A 23,596-nucleotide genomic window follows, 5' to 3' on the forward strand; every position below is an offset into this window, starting at 1 on the left:
GGCGAGTCTCTTCCTTGTCGGTTTCGCTCTGTGAGCGACGATCGTCTGAATTCTCCACGAATGACAGTAAAACCTCGATCACGAATGAAAGACACGATCAGGAAACTTTCGAGAGAAAAAAAGAGAGATTTTTTCTTGTTATTTCTATTACGGAAAATTGAAGTTTTAAATCAATAATAATAATTATACATATTATAAAGTCAATAATTAAACTGATTAAGACATAAGCATTATTGTATTGCAAATTATTTATGTGATTAAGCATTCATATTTTATATATTTAAATTATCTGTTATTTTTTTTTACAAAACTCCAAATTCTTATACATTTGTCATAGAAATGTTTCATCTTTTTTATATATAGAGTAGTCTGATTAACATATCACCTTAGTATTTAATTAAAATTTTCTTGATATATACAAGAAAAAATGACTAAATGTTTTCACCCGCAAAATGAAAAATTAAATTATTCATTACATGCAAGTAGATCAGCGTGCTAAGGGGATCATACGTGCTGCCTGATCTGTCCGAGTAGCACCACAAAACACGTCTGCGTAAGGCTTGGATTTCCATCCTGGGCAATTATTCTGGTAATTAACGTCGACGGGTCATAAGGGTAGAGCGCGGCCGAATGAGCTGGGGAAAGGGGGGTCGCCTGAGTTTATTACAAAGATATACGGCAGCCGGAGACTCTCACACTCGTTCGCGTTTTGTACGTGCGCGATATATACTTTCACGCTTCCGGCGGCTCTACCCGGAGAATTTCAACTATTTCCGCGGATGATGCACGCTCCTGGAACTGTCCCGGTCGTTTGCGAACCACCATTACGGACAAACATGCGACTTAATAATGGATGTGTTGCGCGTAATCTATGTACAAGCTTCATCTCGGATGCACTGTACTAATTCATCTGGTAATTGCTCAAATACCTGTAAAATATGCAAAGAATGTATATTAAATGTTTAACACAAACTTTTTTTTTAGCTATAGCCTTCTACAGCCAATTTAGCGCCAATTTTTCTTTAATAAAAGTTTATTATTTCTTGTTTATATATTGTAATGTTTATATTTATATAATATTTTAATTTGCAATTATATTTGTAAATTCATAAGACAGAGAATATGTTGATTATATATTTAATAACATTTATATTATTTGGTCGAATTATGGTTTGTCTGCTTCATAATAAATACAAAATTTTATTTTTACTTTAATTTAATAACAGGTACACATATTTTATAAGGTTACCAGGAAATTAATTGACCAACACTGGCTAAGGTGAAAAATCTTTTATTGAAAAAGACGCAACGTTTCGACCCCGTATTGGGTTCTCTTTAGGCTACAAATTAAATTATAAATCTCAGTTAAAAAAATTAAAATGACAGTAAAAATCGAATACGGAAAATTATATATATAATAGTGTTAAAAAATACCTGTTACAAGTAAGTAGTAAAAACTAAATGATCATAATGTCCGTTTCTTTTACCACTTACTTGTAACAGGTATTTTTTAACACTATTATAAGTATAATTTTCCGTATTCGATTTTTACTGTCATTTTCATTTTTTTAACTGAGATTTATAATTCAATTTGTAGCCTGAAGAGGACCCAATTCGGGGTCGAAACATTGCGTCTTTCTCAATAAAAAATTTTTCATTTTTTTGATATTTTATAAGTGCAAAATATCACATATTGCCTATTTTTAAATGTGCAAAGTAACAATATTTTTAATTATGAATAATACAAATTATATTTGCTATATTATGCTTACAATATTGGCCGATATCTTTAATAGATAAAATATTTCTTCTATATAATAATAATAAAATTAAAAGGTCTAATTAGAACGCGAAATTAATTGATACGGTTAAGAGTGGAATTTACCGCGATTAGGACAAAAATTTAAAGAGCTCTATTCTATTTAAAGAATCAGACTTTTGCAATTGTCACGAATAATAGTGACTGTTGTACAATCGAGTCGACGCGCAATATAACAATAAATCAGGCGAATGGAAAACTAAGAAGTAAAATAGAAAAAGCTTGTCGAGAGAGAAAGAGTGAATTTGGAGACGCGCCAGAGTAACGAGCAGTCACTGGGTGACGGTTTTCGTGGTTGCCAATTGCTCGCATCTTTTCTTCGGGTTCTTTCTATTTTTCTCCTCACCAGGCGTTTCTACGCCTCATACAGCTTTCAGTCCCTTCTTATACGTGTCGTTTCGACTTTCCTGTACCAGCCGCCACCTAGATTTACGTATACAGTAAGCGAAGATTCGCGTCGTAAATCACAGAACGGCAAATAATTCATAAATGATAGTCGTCGTCTTTGTGGTGTTTTAACTCGTGCTCGTTGCCCTCCAACTAAGTGTCTTGCTCCACTTTTGTTCCACGTTCGCTCTCATTTCAATTCCTTGATACCCTTCTCTTTCGCTTTTTTGTACAATTTCTATGCTTCTTTTTACATTCTTGCGATCGGCAATATTAGAATAATTGATTTTATAATAAAAAGATTCTGTGAAAAGTCTACGTTTCTCTCGAGTTTCGTGTTATTGATAGTTAATTATTACTGATGATTTATTACTGATATCGAAAGTGTAATTTTTATAAAACGTTTTGTTTTCGTTATTATTTGTTTGATAGATTACCAGACATACACCTATGTGTATGAAATATTATCACTACAAAAAATTATAATATTTCGCAACATCTCTTTTCTCTTTTCTCTAATTCTCGTCCCATACATTACTGCATATCCTACTTTTCTACGCTTTCGTTTTTATGCTCTCCGCCGGTTCAGAACGATTAATGCAAATTTTATTGCCAGATTCCACCAGCACGTATCGCAGCGCAATAACTTGGTTTGCCGTTTGCAAGCTGTGCATGCTGTGACGCGATTAGAATTAATTAATTACATGTCCCCAATTTTTAGTAATTTTCATCGTGATAGATATTTTGTCTACTAAAATTGTCTACACAGATTTCTTGTATTCCAACATCATTTCACACGTTTTCTTTTCGTTAACGCGTATAAAAATTTATATTACCGAATAATTATTTAATTAATAATTAAAATTTCACATAATACTCTTATAATATGTTCAATCGAATATGTTAATTGTAATTAATTGTATAAACTTTTTTCTGATAAATTATAGTATATATTTCTTTAAAATTTCAATTTCTAAATGCCTCATATTGATTATCTTTTATTATTTCCTGTTTGTTTTATTCAGTGCGGACTTTTATACTCTCTATAAATATCATTCCCATTTCTCTTTGATTTGTTTTTCTGATTTCTAATAAGGCACGCTAATTAAATTGGTGTAATATGTATCCAATTATTTATCACTTGAATTTTAAGCGAAATGGTGAGAGCGAATGGGCATGACAATAAATTGTCGAGCGATCTTCAGGCGAAGATAAATGTAAAACGTAGCGAGATAGAAGCGGGAGATCGAGGATATTCGAAAAGGAGGCCGAGATGAAAGTTCAAGCATCGACAATCAGGAGTCAGGTTTGGGCTATCGACTTTCTTTTCATGTACCAAACAGGTTTCATCGATGAAGGGTATTTGACCTTGACACTTCGGCCGTGATCCAGAAACTAATGTACTTCCTCGAGTCTTTTGATATAATCTTCAACTTTTGATCGATCAATCGTTTTTGTATTTTAATAATTATAGCAATAATTATTACAGTAGTCAGTTAGTTGATATTAATAAAAATATTATTATACAATATTATTATATCTAATTTGTACAATAAATTTTATATTTCTATAATATAATTGTAAAGTTAATTAACACAAGGAGGATGATAATATCAATAAAATATATATTTATTGCAATACATGTATTGCTCTTTGGTAATTAATATTACGCGCGTCGCGATGAATTTGAAGGAACGATACGAGACGGGAATTTAATAATGATGTGAGAGAGAGTATTTGCTGATATCACTAATATATTTCTCAAATGCACACGTTAAAATTCGATACAGCAATATATAAAGAAAGACCGTGCGGATATAGTGTGACTGTACGCGGCGACTCTCGGTAGCGAACTCCCCTTTCGCATGTAAAAATATTCTACTTCCCGTTCGCCTCACAACGCCCTTCGATCGGCCTCGAGAGGCTTCGCGAACTTTCTCTATGTTTAATTTCTTTGTCTCTAACGTCACGATGTTTTTCGTCTTTCGTCTCGTCTGTTATATTTATTTCTATTTATGTTTATTTGTCTCTCTATCCTTTTCGTATGCGTGAGTGTCCGTATTCGTATACGTGTTTCTCTTGCTAATATTTTTGGGGAAGCATGTGACGATATAATCGCCACAGCTCTGATATATTTTCATGTTTTGAATATACGTATCTCATATTCGTAGTTCTATGCAAGTTCGCAAATTTTACTTCAGTAAAATGTAATCCCTTACCTTATAACATTCACTGCTCGTTCTACTTACTTTTGACATCCTAGGCACGCATAAATTTCCAAGTTTGCGAAGCCATTTAGCAAACTTTCTACATAAAGAATATACTGTTTCACGGTTGTAATTAGTTCAATTATTAGCTTACTCTTTGGAGATAAACGTTTGAATGCTTTTAATTCTAATAGATAGAGATAATATAATATCATCGGATAAAATTTATGCAATGCGTTATTTACGGAGCAACAAAAAACAATCATAGAATTCTCCACATTTGACTTGTACAAAATTTTTTAGATTCGTATAGCTTAGTTGATAAAAAAAATGGTCAATGCTTTATAACACATATTTTATTGAAATATCACCTTTAAATTGATTATACAATCCATAAGTAAATAAATATATGTGTAAAGATAAGAAAACATTGTATGTAGTTTTATCGATGATTATTTTAGCCTGCGACGTACATACATAAAAAGTGATTTTAGCCGTCAGTCACACGTAGAACGATTCGACGGCGAAAAGTGTTTGCCGACATGCCGAATCGATTTCGAATGACGGGAGATCCAGCACCTCGAGAATGGGAGGGATCCATCTAAACGGGGATCTTTCGATTTAAAGTCTCCTTCCGACGTCGCGGGATATGGGATACGGCAACGTAGTTTCGCTCCCGTAGAGGTTCCTGTTTCCAGAGGAAAAGAGAGTTGGAGAAGAGGCCCTTTTCGCTTTTCCTGGAATTTTATCTGTCTGGGTAGGATACCTCTCTGCCTTAGGAGGGGTATAAGGGGACGAAGCTATAATACCTCGACAGAGGTAAGATAAGACAAGACGTGGAGAGGAGTTCGTCCGTCACTGCAGCGAAATTCCGTCCGCAATCTCTGAAGGAATCTTTGGTATCCCAGCAGCCAACGGCTGTACATCCCTCTCGTATATACAGCCTTGTTCCCTTCTACAGTATCCTCATGGCAACCTCGTGAACTTCGGTTAAGACACGCGAGAAGGGTCGTCGACGCGCGAAACGGACAGAGGAGTAAAGAAAACGAAAAGACAAATGAGGAAACGTGGAACTTGGTCGACCAGACCGGACACGGCGATGCGAGGAGGAAACTGATAAAGTAATAGTTTCATTTTACGACGAGAAAACGGTCCGGGAAATATGTGCGGCCCGAATGAGAAGAACTCATCCTCGTTGTTGCCGCCTCGGACATCGACTCGTCGCTCATGCTCTTTTATCATTCCAAGCGGGACATCGCATGTTACGTGTATACCTTCGAGGGTCAACGTAACACGATGATCATACCTAACGAATATCAAGGAAAAGCTACGTGGAAATATGAAAAAATTTATGAGAAAAAGTATGAGACGACAAAAATACAGTGAGGAGCATAAATTGGAGCTAAATATTAGCACTATACTGAATTTAAATAATGCGTATTTGCTTAATAAATAAAACTATATAATTGGAAATATAATTATCATTTCTTCTTGTGCTTTTTAAATAAATTTTCGTAAATATATGAATTTATAATTTAATTTCTCTATACATAAAAATGAATATAATAATAATAATGTAATAATGAGACACACATCATATATCTAATGACATTTGCATTCGGTCTATGTCAAAACCTTGAACTTTAATATTCTTTAAGAAAGAATGAAGAAATTATCATTGCGCGAATCCTAATTAAGGTTAATTATGCGGATACGTAACGGAGACAATCTCTCCGTTGAGAAAGGAATATTTCCTCGTCTCGATATACGATTCTCCTCAAGTTTAGATTCCTGGTAATAATATTGCTAATTATGGTGAGACCGAAGCATGTAAAAGTGCAACTCATAATGATCACTGATTAATATTAAATTATCTCTTAAATTACAAGATATCGAACTAAGTAGAAACTTCTTAACTTTCACAATAACAAATGACACTAAAGAAACTTTCATAAAAAATATTTAATTGTAGTCTTCTTTTATTGCTAATAATAATCTTACAAAATGCGGTAATTGATTTCAATAACAGTTAAGTAAAAGATATAAATCTTTCTTATTTAAGTATCGGAAGTAACCGCGTTCTTATATGTGTGAATATCTATGAATAATAAGCATTCGCCTTTCACTTTTAAATGTTTCTAAAGTTGAAATTTGATCGTAAAAATTTTTGTAGAATTCGATATCGAGATATAGTTTTGTCGTAAATACGCCTGAAGCGTTTTTTATATGCGTATTTTCTATTTTTTCATGTTGTGCGATACCGGCGATTTTTAAGTGTCAATAAGCTTAGTTTTTAAGTTTATTGCGCGCTGTGTTTTTACAGAAACATTTTCACATCTTATTTCGTGTGACGCCGAGAATTTTAAGATTTGCACGTGTTCCTTGTAATAAAGTTGTATACTCAAAGGAGCAAAAGTAAATGGCACGACACGAATTGCTTTTTTATACCTAATGCAAATGCAAGGTGTGAAAACTGTTCTTATATAGTAACGAGAGCCAAGTTTAGTGTCGTGTGACCCGTTTCATTTGATTAAATAACATAAAACGTGCGCTGCAATTTGACATAGTTTTATAATCTTTTCGTTGAAATATTCGTTTAAAAAATAATGTGTCGTTTATCGAGAATTTAATACTATTTCCAGATTGACCTTTATGCATATCTTATTAAGATAACGCATATTTCATTATATTATATTATAAAGTATGCGATATTAATCGAAAACTTGGAAATTTTGAAAAATTAAAGAAAACATCGATAAACTTTTATTTTGCAAGTTTGTGAGGAAATAGCGTTCTATTGTAATTAAATTTTTCAGACAATTTATTATATAACTAATCGCTAATGCAGCTGTTGTCATCGTGATCGTTAACAACCGCAGTGCAGCGTATCGATTAATCTTCTGTGCGATAATAGAAAAGTTAACTCATTGCTCATTTTCTCCAGGAAATCAGCGGCATGTCTCATCCACCCATACAAGCAAAGCCAAGAAATTTACATATCATTGCGCTCAAAACAAAGTCATGTATGACCTCGATGTATGAAAGGGGGCAAGAAAAGTCGAGTACATTCAGAGTTGCATACAATTGCTGATTACTTACATAAACATTCTTTTCTTTTATTGTTTTGCATGTGTTGCAAATAAATATTATTAACGCAATATGCACACAATTGTAATATGACAAATTTCTTTCTAATTTATATTAAATTTGTATGCAAAATATATTTTTATTTATAAATTATTTTCTACGTGTTTTAATTTAATATATACATATATTCTATATCTGTTATAATATGTATATAACAATTATAATAATTTAAAAAAAAATAGTGATTTGCATTATTCAATAAATTATGATTCAAAAGCGAGTTTGCGATTGACTGGCGTGCAATTCAAATTATTCTCATCATATCACATATATTTACTCAGCTTATTGATCAAATTGCAGTATTCATCTAGATTATATCGATAGTTACGGTTGATATACGACGAATCACTCGGATATAATATTTGATGATGCATGCTTTAAAATATAGCTATGTTATAAATTATGTTATAATATAAACACATATATTATATTATAAAATGTAGATAATATTTTTGTTTATTTAGCAGATAATTTACATCATATCTGTTTAGAAAAATTATTGTGTAATCTTATTATCTCATAAAACTATTATTTTATAAAATTTTACTACAGCAATATTTATAAAAGAATAGAATATGCATTGAACATATAATTAAGTAAAAGTGATGATAATATTCTCTGAAAAACGTACATATATAATTAATTAGAGAACAATTGCATTTACTCTATTTACCGATTATATCTCGACGAGTAGATATGTAGATAAATTTGTTTTTAGAAGAGTGTAGATAATAAGTATTAATTAATTCGTATATTAAAATATGTACTACAATTTATCATTAGAATAGAGAAATTGTAATTATCGTTGGATTCCTGTACAAGATAATAGCATTTAACTGCTCTATTGTCAGATACATTATTAGATGGTCCATTTAACATAAACTATTAATATAAACTTTTACTCATTATTTAGCTATATTCCCATTTGCATTTTAAAATTTATAAACTTACTATTTAACATTCTTAACCTAATCTAAACTGTGTAATAGTATAATCTCTTTAAGTAAATTTTTATTATATATATATGTAAATTTTATAAAAGAAAAATATGTAAAATACATTTTTAATATTTTTTATAGTCTGTATTAATAATATTATATATGTGTATATCTATGCTGTACTAATGTAATATCTCAATTCTTAGAAAAATAGAAAAACAATATTTTTATTGACGAAGCACTATATGTTATTTATATTTGCTCTATTCATTCTATAATTTGATTAAAATGTATTTTTTGAAAAAAGTAATTGGCATAATTTTTTGTTTCTGTTATTTCGAGTCGTATTAGTTCACTTCGTCGATAATCACTTCAAATTTGCTACAGGCGTATTTTTGGCGCGTAGCGTGCTGATTGCGCGTGACTGGACTAGTAGAGGTTCTATCTCTTGATTCACGAAACGATGGCAAAAGTGTAGTACAATCTAATTCTCATTTTAGTTTCCGAGCATGTACTACATTTCAATAGCAATTAGAAATTTCTATATATTACGATAAATATATTTTCGTATTCTATTATATATTATTCTAATATTTCCTCCATATAATCAGATCTCATAAAAATTGTTTTGTTTTTTTTTAATATATAAATTTATGAAATTTTGTATTCATCAAAGTTGAATGTATAAATATAAGATTCTCTTCTGTAAGTATGAGATATCGGTTAGGGTGGAGTAAGATACTTTCTCCAGTCATTAGATTGCATGAGATGTCTTCTGCTTTTCGAAGCAAAATTCCCGGCATAAAGTAAGCGATTTGTGGTCAAAGGATAATAGCTGACTTTGTATTCTTTTATGAGTTTGGTTTACGCATAAGCTAATAAAGAAGGAGATATCGTGCAAAGCGTTAGAGAAACATTGCCAATTGTGGTATTTAACTTTTTTTCTCATAATATACCGTTGATTAGCAAAGTTGCTTATTCTTTTGTTGAAAGCCTATGATATAGAACTGTTCTGAGAATGTTGCGATAGCGTTTTTCTTGGTGACTTTTATTTTGTTTTAATAATAACATTTTAAAAACTATTTGTTTTAATGACGACTATATTTTAGTTTACAATTAAGGTAAATCTGATTAAGTTAAGACAATCACACGAATATTATATAGTACAAGTACACACATTTATTTATTATACAAAATCCATAATTAAAAGAATGTAAAATTTAAAATACTTCTTATAATTATAAAATACTCTTTATAATAAAAAAAAATTGTAAATACCTCTTATATTTGAAATTATAAGAAGTGTCGATAAATGTGTTAGAATATATATTGTAGATATAAAAATTCAAAAGAATAACAGTGTGTAATTACTTATATTTATTTTGAAGAGTGTACTCGTAAAGATAAGTGCGTGTTAGCCTTTTCCCAAAAATCTATAAAAGGAAATAAACGAATATATATATATATATATATATATATATATATATATATATATATTATATATACATACAATATGTAGATACACAATTGCTTCTGCTAGGCTGAAAGCTATCATTACATTACAAAATATTGTTCCGATCATATACGACTGATTTTCTCTTCCACGACACTATCGTCCTACGTAAAGTTAGCTTTTCTCTTGGAGTATCTCCATTTATGACAATCATAACTTTCTAAAGAAATATCGTCACACACCACTCGTACATCCTTATCTGCGCGCGATAAAGCATGTCCAATAGATTGCGTATCATGCGAATAATTATTTGTAAAAACTTTCATTTTTATTCATATAAGAACGTCTTTCCCATCGTTAATACTTATTATTTCGTTATAATAGCCGATTTATTTCATACATATTTATTTAATACATATTTTTTCAAATAATTAAATTAGAATAAAATGATTTAACTGCATGCTTAAAACATAAATTATATTTGTGTATTATATATGTATGAGAATCTTTTTGTACATAGGTGTGGGTGTATGTAGGAAAAAGGAAGGCATCGCTCGCAACAACTTTTTTATTTATGATACAAATATCGATAATAAATAAGTATAAATAAAAGCTTGTTACGTAAACTCGTGGGTCATTGAACCAAGTGCTTTGTCATGCGTTGATCTCATCGTCGCAACGACGCAAACTCGATTTCACGCTTCATATCATCGAATATCGGAAGGGCATAGGAATCTAGACTGTCTGGTTACGCGGTTACGATCAGTTAGGCTCTCGACCACGTGAGACAGCTCGACACCTTGGCCTTCTACATTGTCATTACGTGGCTGTGACGTTCCTACGTCACATTTGAATCGATTTGCATAGCGTATACATTTATTATTAAATAATATTATTATTAATAAATAGTATTATTAAATGATAATTGAAAGATAATGCGTGATACTGTTCATAATTTAATATATATGTTTAGAATAATAGATTTTTGTATACATTTTAATAATTTACAGGATCTTTATATTCAAACTCAGTATATATAATAAAATTTTACATTAAACAATATAAGAGAAATATTTTTTATAATATTAAGAGGGTTATACAATTGTGCTATTATTTTAATTTAATTTAAAGAAATCGATATTTTGACAGTATATGTGTGTAAGTCGGCCAGTAAAGGCCTCGAGGAATATGTCAGAAATATCGCTTCGAGTGACTGGGCCTTCACCAGTAAAGAAAGTGGTCCATACACAAGGCCAGTAAAACAAAATAATGTGTCGATTTAATTTGAGATTGTCATAAAAGAATGTAGAAGCCAAATATACTTTTCGTAATAGTAGACAAAAAAAGTTTTGTTAGTGCATTATTCAATAATATATTAAAAACATCAGATAGATACGAGCACTACCTACTTTAACAAAGTAATTAAATTATTTTAAAGTTTCTTTCTTTTTCTCTTGAGTATAACTTACAATTATATTAAAATTATAGTTTCTTATTAATTTATTAATAAATATAAATTTGTTTATTTTATTAAAATATGTTGTAAAATATAATATAAATATTTTAGATTACATTGTTTAAATGGTTAATATTTTTAATTCTATTATTTTAAAAGTATATTAAAATACGCTATATACTCATATTTACTGTTTCATTATTTTAGTTTTTGAAAAATTGATTAAATTGGTTTAATTTAATTGAATACACAAAGTTTATATACATAAAAATCATTCCTTTTCGTACAAACATAAATACATTTTTAATATAAATTAAATTAAATTTAAATATCATTTTTAGGATATTAAAAATATATTTGTGTTGTATAGAAAATAAGTAATTTTCAAAATTTTATGTAATATGAACTTTGTGTACTCAGATAAATTAAGGTAAACTTCGGATTAATGATGGTTAGTGATCTCTCCTAGCATCTTCTACCTACCTTAGGGATTACAAAATTAAGCGTATTTCATGGACAAAGTTGTGAAGTCGTGTAACAGGTTGATATATCTTTCTGTTTCATTCTGTAATGTTAAACAGTGTTTCGCGGGACCATAACTCAGTAAATTAACAGACACATACTATTTTGAGTGAAATATTTACGCTAGAATTGCGCTTATATATCTGCCTGTATTTTATAAAATAAAATTCCAAAACATATTGCGGACACAATTCTTAATAAATTAAACATTAACTTTAATTCTATTTTATAATTTACTTTTATTTTTAGGTTTTATTATTTAACATTACCTATTTATAAATCACAATTATCCAGCATTAACAATTTCTGTTGTTTTATCATTCTCTTTTAATATTTTTCAATATTAATTTGGTATTTCACGATAACATCCATTCTACTATTTCACGGAAAAGTCAGAATGCTAGTCTTATTATTTCGCGTCAACAAGACGATTCAATCGCAGTGTGCGAAATATACGCCCTACGCGCCTTCTCGTACATTCTCGCACTGGCGTTGCATCAACGGCCGCGCAGAATGCATAGCAATGCACAGTCGTATAATTCAGGAAGATATTGCCGATTCAACGAGGGGTAGAGAACTAGTTGAAACGAAAGTTTGACTAGCGCGCATCGCGTTCCTGTCATCGATCGACAGAATTTCTCTGATACCAAATTCCATGGAGATGCGCCAGTTATTCTAATATACTACGCGATTCTAATGTGTAGGAGTGCATACACGCGTCAGGCGCTAATAAGTTATGTTCGTTGGCTTTCACGCGGCACATCAACATTGTCATCGAAATTACGATAGATGTATCTAGTATTCGTGTTACATTCGTTCTTTTGGCGTGTTACATAGATCGATAGTATATTTCGTTTCCAGCATTCGTATAATTTTACGTATAGCGACATGACATACATATCTCGCTTAAATAAAAGTATTATTAAAATATATATTTCTTGATATTATATATTTTTGGATTAGAATATATATTTGGATGAAAAATTTTAAGTCAGATCTCACAAAACATACAGATATAAGAACAAAAATAATGCATACTTTAATATATGTATGTTAATTATTGTTTCCTTGTATTATTAATTATTTACAATATAATATAAATATATTATATATATATATATATATTATTGTAAATATATAATTAATAATATTTTTTGACTTGTTGGGAAGAAATAAAAGATTAGTCTTGTCGCTAGATGAAATAGCTTCGTTTCGCACTTTATTGTCGATATATCGAAGTATGTAATCGAATAAATGCATTCAAGAACGTTGAGAATAAGGAAGTAGGAAGCAACTCCTGCGGTTAACAGTGAAGATTTTTCTTATTTAAATGGTTGCTTAATTATCTCTTTTTTCTCGCTTTATCTTGAATTTTGTTATGCCTTTTCTAGTTAACAGTCATTTACAATTAATATTTGAAATACATTTACAGTTTCACAATAATAATAATTAATTCAACAATTAATATAATAACTAAATATAATATCTAAACTTTAAGTTTACTTTTACTTTTACTTATTTTAGATTTATTTTTAAATAAAATAAAATTAATAGATTGTAAAAAAACTACTTAAAGAAAAATATAATTTATCATAAAACAAAATATTACTTGTCTCATTTTTGTTAATGCAAAAACATTGTATATTATAAAATGGATAAATTGCAATCAATATTGCCAACCATGATCAAACAACTAGTAATTATGTAAAATTAAGTTTTACGATCTTGAACTCTAATGAACGCCATAAACCGCCCAAAGAAACGTTCTTCTTCGCTTTTGCGTCACCAGGTTACTTCCGTTTCTCTTCTCGTCAGCGACAAATTGCAATTTGCATTCGGAAGCAATGCATTCAAACAAGTTTGTGACTAGGAGAACGAACCTGAAGGTCTCTCTTATCGAGGTGACTACCCATTCTTCCATCTTCTCCTTCCTATCTCTTCATTCGTCGGCATTTCCTTTTCGTGACGAGTACTCGTATTACCAGATAAGTAGATTCTTCAATGATTTGCCCCTACATATGTATTTGTTAATCACGATTAATTAGATCAACTTTGCCTGATGCATAGAATCTGCTAAATAATTATTTATACATTAACTATGATTATCTTTATAAATTTTCTGTCAAATATTATTGCCGTATAATGTAAAAATTTAAATTAATCCGCGATTAAACCTCTCTGACCTAAGTTATGCAATTACAGTCGCGTGCTAGCTAATTTATATTTACATTTATTTACATAATATTCTATCATTATACTCTCGATTAATTACATAACTTAACTTAATAAGCAAAATTTGAATGACATCTAGAGCCGTTCATAGTTCAAATGTTAATTCTTCCTGTATATTTTGAATTCTATTTTAATGAATTTCTTGCATCGCAAAGTCACACAATATCGTAAGACAAATTACAGAAAATAATAGTTTGCATTTTTATTTTACTATTTCTTTCGAAAGCAACGCTCTCTAATATGTGTTCCTTGATGTAGGAACGACATATTGTAATTTGGAGCGCTCCACGCGGCAGAGACTAATTTATACTCCGAATAATTAACGCAGTTGGTCTCAAGTGCACCTTGGAGAAGATAAAGGTATCGAAACAAGTAGTCTCCTCGGATTCTCAACCCGTCCTCTCTCTTTCTCCCGTTTTGTCTCTCTCGTCCTCTCGTTCTTGCCTCCACGCTCGGGATTTCCTTTCCGCGATGAGAGGTCACAATTGTCGGGCGACCGGATTTTCCGGAGAAGGGAACTGTTACTACTACTACTACCGGCTCCTTCGTCTACCGACTGGAACGAATCGCCTCTTGCACGCAGCGTACCTCGAACTCGCCGCGCGACGGCTTCCACGCCTCGTAATCACTCGGCGATTTACCGATCAGAGATCTATCACGCGCGCTCGCTCGCTTTAGAAAGTGCAACCGCACTCCTTCGTGGTCTGACAATCGCGCTTCTTTTTCCACTCGGCGAGTGGCCGACAACTTGACAAGTCGCCGACGTATCGCGCTCCATCGTTTCTGCCCACTTTTGACGGAAGTCGCGCCCTTCTTTACACAGACTTTTTAGATTTTTCATTATCGAGCTTGTTTCTATATAACAGAGAGACTTATGCAATCATTTTTCTTGCCGATAGTTACGCTCGATTAGGAGGTATTTTCTGTGGACTTTACAGGATCATTGACGCTATTTTCGTTATCGCGGAATGTTGCGCGTATAAATGGCAAGGCTGTTTTACCACGAAGAAAAAGTCCATATTGAACTAGCTATGTCATTTAAGAGAGGAAGTTTGTTTTAAGAATGAAGAAATATAGAAATATGTAGAAAAGAAGGAATAAGAATAAATATATAAATAAAATATGAAATATTATGTCCAAAACTTAAATTAAATTTAGCTGATATAAGAGATTTATTATTTCAAGATGTTAGCAATTATTGTAAATATGTATTGCATTTATATATGAAATTACGATTACATAACTAACAGAAAGAGAGAGAGAGAGAGAGAGAGGGGGAGGATGAAGAGAGAGACAAATAACAGCAAAATTTATTGAAATATATTTTTTAATATTTAATAAGTATTTCTATACTTAAAGATATATCTGAATTGTGATGTAGTGTTCATTGATGAACGATACGTCACCGTTTCACTTAGCTAATAATGGCCAGACGTGATGCATAACAGACGTTGCGGAAGTTCAAGCGACAAGGACGCTTTCACGGGACTGTGACAGCCTCTTCAACTTAATGTTGTGTCACGTAGTCTTTTACTCCTTAGAAAACGTATGAAACGTATTGGCTTCTATTGCATATAATGTAAAAGTTAATGTTTTAATTTTACACCAAATAATATTATATTCTAAACTTAATTATTATAAATTAAAAGAATAATTATATTATATGAGAGATGTTATTTATATGCGTATTATATATATATATATATATATATATATATATATATATATATATAATATTATTGTGTATGAATCTTTATTTCTTTTTTCAAATATACAAATCAATTAGATTTATATATAAATTAAATATAATATACTAAATGTAAAAATTGGAGATGTAGGTTTAAGTATAGATATAATATAACCAAGTAATTTGAATTAAACTTATTGTTTCTTTTGTATGCTGCGTTTATAAAACACAATTTATGAAATATTTATATTTAAAGAAAAAATGCGCAGAAGTAAGTAAATTGTATAAAGAATTTACACACGACGATATTATTTTCACGGTTACGATTTATATAGTACGTGGCAACCATTTTTATAACAGATCATATGAATGGGATAGAATTATTCATTAATCCACTTTCCACTCTCCGTCCTTTTCTACCATGACTTTGCGAAATCCCATTTCCATATCTTTGAAGAGCTCCGCAATGTGAGATGTAAGCTTCACAGTTAACGCGATCCAGGTAGATTAATAACGTCTACTCATTTTATACGCGATTATGTGCGTTACTGTGCGAAGACTCGGTTCAAAGTGTTCGGTATATCCCACGCTCGAAATTCGGTCTCGAGAGAAAGTGCACCGCGATCCAACGGCCCTGAAGATGAAGCCTATCCACAGGAATGTATGTTAATGACCCGCTGCGAATGGTCGCTTCGTTGAGTTATAGGAAGAGCATAGCGGATATGCTTCACCAACGTGTACGTAATCGAGGGACGTTCGGAATTTTTTACAGATTCCTTGGAAATATAAAGGTATTTTGACAGGAATGTTTTCTTAGGTATATATGGTATATGGCAGGCATCCGCTCGAGATGACCCTCTGCTAACGAATTTAAGCTACATTTAGCTTTCAATTAATCTGCCTATCTATATATATGCTGGACAGTTAAACAAATTAACTTTTAAATTATTAAAATAAAAATCTTATTACTGAAAAAAGCTTATTTTTTTTCTTTCGTATTCTCATGTAAACTGATACGATTTAAACAAAATACGTATGATATGGATTATATAATAATATATACTTATGATATCAGAGTTAAAATGTAGCATAAAGAATGAGAATGCGATAGATCTTATTCAGTAAGAGTAAAATTAATTTTAATGGGAACAGCTCTTTTCTGATCATGACGTAAGTACATTTTTTTAGATTGATTCAAAGTCTAAGGATGAAAACGGGATTATCATATGTTACGAATTTTTGTGTGTCCTTAAGTACGTAGTACCATAGGAACGCAGAGATACGCGATTTCACTTGGTGATTCATCCGAGTGAAAACTCTGACGTTACTCTCCGTTTAAATTGCAGATTTCGATTCCGTTCGTTCCGTATGCACATCCGATTAAGGCTCTGACCCACAACCGTCGGATAAGAACTCAGCGATGTGACACGCAATCGCGTAGGTGCATCCAGCGATACCGAATATGACACATATGATTTCAGAGATATTTTTATATTATCATAAAATCATTATGCTGGTCATTGCCAGTTACACCTGTACATTTGTCTGTCCATTTGTAGAGAAAGTTTTCCTTCGGATATAGTTGAAGTAAATAGGCCACTAGTAACAGTTTACAATATTACAATTCTATTGCAACACACATTTATTACATGACGCGTATATTACATAGCCGTAATAGACGTCGAAGATGTAGATTGTAAGGATTATTAATATTCTAATCGCGATAATTTCTGTTATTTTCTACGCGATAATTCCTCTTATTTAAATAAGAGTGTGTGTGTGATATTTACTATAAATTTTTCCTTTATTTATAATACAAATAATTAAAATCAGAAAGAAATTTTTCGCGCCTATTTCTCCATATGTAAGTTTTAAGATTAATTTATATATGAAAATACAAATATTCTTATTAATTATATATGAAACTTATTGTTAGTGATCTCAAACCAAAAGATACAGTTCCGAATAATTAATTTTTCGTGCTTTGGCTCTGTTGGCCGATTTAAAAAACATCATATTTATACAAATAATTAATATTAATATTAACATTGTGCGCAAAGTAATTTTGATTTAATTAATTTATTTAATATTTCTTAATATTTAATATTTTATAATCTATTTAATATTTGACACATTTAATATTAGTAGAAATTAATTTAATAGGAAACTATTAACTGAGAAATATATATATTATATCGAAACAAGCAATATAACATTTTTCCTGTAGCACAAAGCTAGAATGCACCGATTTCATGCGACACTTGATTGCCGGAGCTTCGAGGAGGATAATGAGCACAATTCTGATTGGCAACATTGCTGGGAAACGACGATTTTCGTGATACCTGTAATCAGAAGAATGAGGTTCTGATAGGTGGAAGCAAAGTTATAGTGAAACCTGATTACAGAGCCGTTTTCAACAAGCAGCAGTATGAGTTCTATTATTGGTTAACAGCACGAGAGACGAATAGTTCATGCATTCGTCGACCGCTATTATGATGCGTAAAATAAACAAATAGGTCCTTCGCACGCATTGACTTATTCAGTCAGTATAATTCAAATTACCTGCAGTGTTCTATTTTATCGTATGAAATTTTGATGGCAACTAACATAGATTCAAACAACTTTAACTATAAGTTATTATTTTGTTTAAAATTGTAATTGAGACTAGACAAACAGATACAATTAAAATTAAAACCATATATTGAAAACCAGTTCAAAAGATAAAACCATTAATTTATTTTAATTTAGCAAAATATATTTCTTAATAAAAAAGACAAATAAATTTAAATGTTCATTTATGTAGGAAAAAAACATTATTGTCACAACTATTAAATTGAAGTATAGATAAGTTGAGACATAAAAGATTACGATTTTTTTTAGCGTGGAACCACACGGAGGGAAGATAAATTTTGATGGTCGAGAAACATTTCGGCGCGCAGGAGTATCCTAATTCGCGACTACCTGAGTCGAGGCGAGTAGACGGTGATAGTCCTACGTAGGTAGGGGAGAAACTGAGATGATAAACTCCGGTAAAACACGAACGCTGTAAACTTTCTCCGATAATGGCCGACATCAAACCAATTTCGCGCCCGCGTCATTACCTGATATACCGTTGGCGACAACGAGAGGACAGGAAAAGAGACGAAAACGCGATGCGAAGGTGAGCTCTCAGTCATCGATTCGATGGAATGACTTTGTAAGAAAAAAATGCAATTACGATGCGCCGTGAGAAACCAGCGCAAACTTTTTACAGTAGAAAATTTTCAACTTTTTATTACGTTTCGGTTTAATGCTTTTTTTCTTCTTCTGTAAACTTTGCTTCTTTTTTTTTACAATCAGCTGTTATACTCGCCGATATTTCGAAATGGCTGTATTTTATTCGGGTCGTAATTGTAAAGATCGCGGAAAAAGAAGAATTTCTACTGTAAATTTTGCTTTCACGAGGATGTGAACGGAATACGTCGCGAATGAATCGTTCGAACGAGCGTGAGCGGCTTGTATTTGTCAGGCTTACGAAATTGCGGAGATCAGCCCAGGCGAAATACGAGAGAAACGGCACACAGGCACTCGAAGCACCGAATTCTCAACGCTGAATTGTGATGTTTTCGAGCGTTTCGTTTCAACGCCCACTTACGGAAGTGGCCGTATTACGAAAATTCGGCCATTCCTTTTTATGATGATGGATTTATGGGAGAGATATTCGCGTCAACGTATTTTTCTTTTTGTCATAAAAGCAGGAGCACTTTTTACTTTATATTCGCTATGTGTGATGTATTACATAATACGTATACATGCTTTTATTTATATTATACGCATGTCATAACTATTATTTTCTTAGTTATACCTTTGTGTTTTATACAATTATATTTATTTTTCTTATTTTAATGCAATTTAGTATGTGTTTTTTGTTTGTGTGATTTAGTATAAGTCATTATTTTCGATTTTAATATAAAATAAAAAAAAATACTAAAAAAACAATATGTTCAATAAAAGAAAACAAAAGAAAAAGAGAAAAAACCATATTTTCTTTCTTATATATTTTATAATAAAATTACAATTAAAAAAATAATAATAAATTGTATAATAATTTACAACAAATAATTTATTTTATACAATAAATTTAAAAAAATAATATGCATATTTAAATAATATTTTAAGTCTCGAGATAATGTGATTTTTAATGTAGAAATATGTATTATTGTAACTTTAATTGCATCCATAACAATATTATAAAAAGACGTCATTCATAACGATGATGAAAACGTAACTGGTGTAATTAGTCAGTGTAACATGTATATTGAGACATACCTCGTAGCTTGAATAAATACCGAGTTTCATCAGAGGAGATGCGTGCAGAATATTGGCGTCGATTCGTCACGATTACTATGTATTAGTGAAAACGTTTGTCACAATGTAATAGACGTCATTGATGAAACAACATCTATATACATGCTATGAGAATAGAGAATCGAGCATTTTGCTTTGAAAGGCATCCTTAATTATGTAAGTGAGGTTTGTCAAGTCAGTCCGCGCTGATTGGAAAAAAAAGTCATCAGTCGATTGAAACGAAAGCCCGTTGTGCATTCACGTTTCTTGTATAAATTTGAATAAATCTATTTCAAAGGACTGCACAGAAAATATTCTTATTCGAATTAGTAAGAAAGTACTTTTTTTCTTCGAGATATCGATCCTTAAGTTTTATAAAATGTAATAATCACTTTTGTTATCGTACAGCATACAAAATGCTCATCAATCATAAAAATATGTGCATTATTTTATAGATACTACTTTATTTTAATAGAGTTTAAATTTTAAAAATAATGATCAATAGGTATTTCTGAAAGTTTTTGAACGTAAATTTTATTATAAAAAATTTTGCGTGCGTAAATTATAATTAGGGAATATATAATTCTGTTATTACAATCTAATTTATTATGCATTATTTGATGCTCATGAGCAAGCAAATGTTAATTTACTGAGTCACTTCTGGTTGCTCGTTAAAATCGAGCCAGCTGCGTGGTATATGCCGATTGCCGAATATGTGGACGATTTAACAGGAGATCAGGTGTGACAAGCCAACTGGGGCTGATAAATCGTACAGATCGACACTTAGTAGATTTTCCAATACTATTGCCATTTGCCCATAGCTATTAACCCTTAATATATGAAGTGCACATTGGGATATTGTGGAATACTCAATACTGGAAGACTCTATGTATCTTATTGTGTATTCGCATACATTGCGCGTGCGCGAACGTATAATTATTATATAATTTTTTATTATATATAATTAATACAAAATATTGTTTCATTAATTTATATATCATCAATTTTTATATAACTATCTAAAAAAACAAATAAAATGGCAAAATTATAAATAGCTTAGATTAGAAAATAAAAATTACGGAAGTAAAATAGTGTTTCCTGATACAAAAAGATTTTGTATGATTAAATATGTTCTATAATAATTTTTTTACGTAAATTTTGTATGTAAATTTGTATGTAAATAAAAAATACATGTTCTTCTCTCTCTCTTTTTGAAACGAAAGACGCGCAATGTTAATGAGTTAATTAACATGAATTATTGTAGAAGAGTTTCGAATTTTCTTTTTAAGATGCCTCGTTTATGATACCTATTGGCATGTATGTAACGAAGAAAGTATACTTTTACCTCTAATACATTGCATAAATTATCTGAAGGTGATGGAAGATGTTATTCTAAAAATATTCAAAGTTTAGAAATGTACGCCTCTGGAGGAACGCATCATTCGTTGATTTCTCTCAACATATGTCACCATGCTGACCTCGAGCGAAAGAAAGAAGAAAGTTCTACCTGGCGATACAAGATGTTGCCGCACCTGCGCGCATTCCACTCAACGTGACCCTAAAACTTTAATGCTCGTGGAGCATTCACCTTGACCATGGATCTTGCTTTAACTGATAGCTTCCCTTTCATGGTTAATTATTCCTTGCACGATTCGTTGCATATAACAATATAGAGAGTCTTTATATTAATGTAATGTTTGTGTGCATGATTTAAAGAAGAAATATTATTTTCGTTGCAATTTGTGATTATATTTTTATTATAAATGTATCAAAATATTTTTCTAAAGCATTATATAGTACATGTATGTCTTAATTATAAATAATTTTTTGTAGAGATTTATTTTTACTGAGATGTGTAATAAAATTTTAAATTTAATTAAATTTTTTTACGTATATTTTACTAAAAGTTTTCTTGCATATAGAAGTTTATATATTTTACATTTATAATTTTGTAAATTATATCACTTATTTAACGCAGATATAGTACACAAACTTATGTTAAAATAATAGGTAATGTATAATTTTAATAACACTTGTAGCTAGGTCCAGTTTCTTCAAACATAAAATGGAAAATGCAATTACATGTTCTAATAAAATAGAATGTATATTACAATAATGACGGTGTTTTAAATTATATTTAATATAATGAATACTGCAAAAGAGTATAAAAGTTTCATGTATGAAGAAATCCCAATGATACATTGGCGGTCGCTTTAACAATGTGGTGGAAATTCGACTTGCCGAGAGGAATAAAGAATGGCTGAAAAAATTCCGATGGATGGTGTCGTTGGACAATTAATTCTAGCGCGCGTACCGCAACTAGTTACCTTTACCGTTCCGCACAGACTTTCGGATGAAACAATTTTGTTTGCGGGGGTCTCTCGTTATTTCGAGATTTTTGCGGCAGTAACAGCGTCAGCGGTAGATGGTACTGCCAACAGACAAGCAAAGCCAGACCATGAGGGGCGGCACTTTTCCGCTGAATTATTGATGACAACGTAATGGATCTCAATGGGCCAGGCGTATGTATGCGTTGCTGCATCCGGTATGCACACATACGGAAACTGCTACTCTGTCTTTCTCTCTTCCTCCCTTTTTCTCTATATCTTTTGCTCCCTCTTTCTTTTTCTCTTCTGTCTGTTTATTCTATAGCAAATAAAACTCCGGAACATGATTAAAAGCTTCAAGATATTTTAATAATATTCGATATAAACTATAAAATAATGCATAAAAGTTTTTAGTTGGGTGAAAAATTTTGACTTTTATTAAGGGACTTAATTGTTTGTTGTACTCAAAAATAATTTTTATTACTTTAGAAAAAACTACAGACTAGATTAATAATTAATAGTCTAACAGTAACGTTCTTATATAATCTTAATTATTTTATTAATTAAGTATTTTATTAATGTTGTGTGTGCATATGTACGCGTTAGATGATTAAATGTGTAATTTCTTTCTATATTTATATGTACACTTATCTATCAACCGTATCACTCACTATCAATTGTATCTAGTAACCGAATTTTGAATTATTTTTATTTATAATAAATTTTTTTAGAAATAATCGAAAAATAAATTAAAAATATACAAAAATAATCGAATATATTTGTCATCTCAAATTTCACATATTAGAATAAAAAGAAATTAAATTATTGAAATTCTACAATTAAGTTTGTTTTAAATAGATTTGACATTTACCAAATATATTGAAGAAAAATTTTACTAGTTGTAATTTTACTAATTGTAACTTGAGCAAATAATTGTCAAATGTTATATCAATTTAATGTCTTGTAATTATAATAACTTATAACTTTTAAGTTTCACAAAAGTTTTACAAGAAATGGAGTATATATTTGGATATTAATTAGACATTCAATATTCTGATAGATCAGTTAAGCCGAATTTTTTATTATATGACCGCA

General features: G+C 30.8%; 1 protein-coding gene across 2 annotated transcripts in view; it reads left to right on the top strand.

Moving 5' to 3' along the window:
• The window catches only part of LOC114946736 (cytotoxic granule-associated RNA binding protein tiar-1-like), a 130,249-nt gene that overhangs the window by 8,978 nt on the left and 97,675 nt on the right, over positions 1-23,596 (top strand). The window contains exon 3 of one of the 2 annotated variants that reach the window (XM_085484979.1): positions 10,472-10,814. The exons of the other annotated variant lie outside the window; for it this stretch is intronic. Coding sequence (XP_085341105.1) covers positions 10,472-10,561 — 90 coding nt within the window. The 3' untranslated portion in view covers positions 10,562-10,814. Of the gene's footprint in view, positions 1-10,471; positions 10,815-23,596 lie in introns of those variants that run through there. 2 annotated transcript variants of the gene reach the window in all.

Source organism: Nylanderia fulva, unplaced genomic scaffold (assembly GCF_048542155.1).
Source record: "Nylanderia fulva isolate GAGA-0341 unplaced genomic scaffold, ASM4854215v1 Scaffold33, whole genome shotgun sequence".
Classification (NCBI taxonomy): domain Eukaryota; kingdom Metazoa; phylum Arthropoda; class Insecta; order Hymenoptera; family Formicidae; genus Nylanderia; species Nylanderia fulva.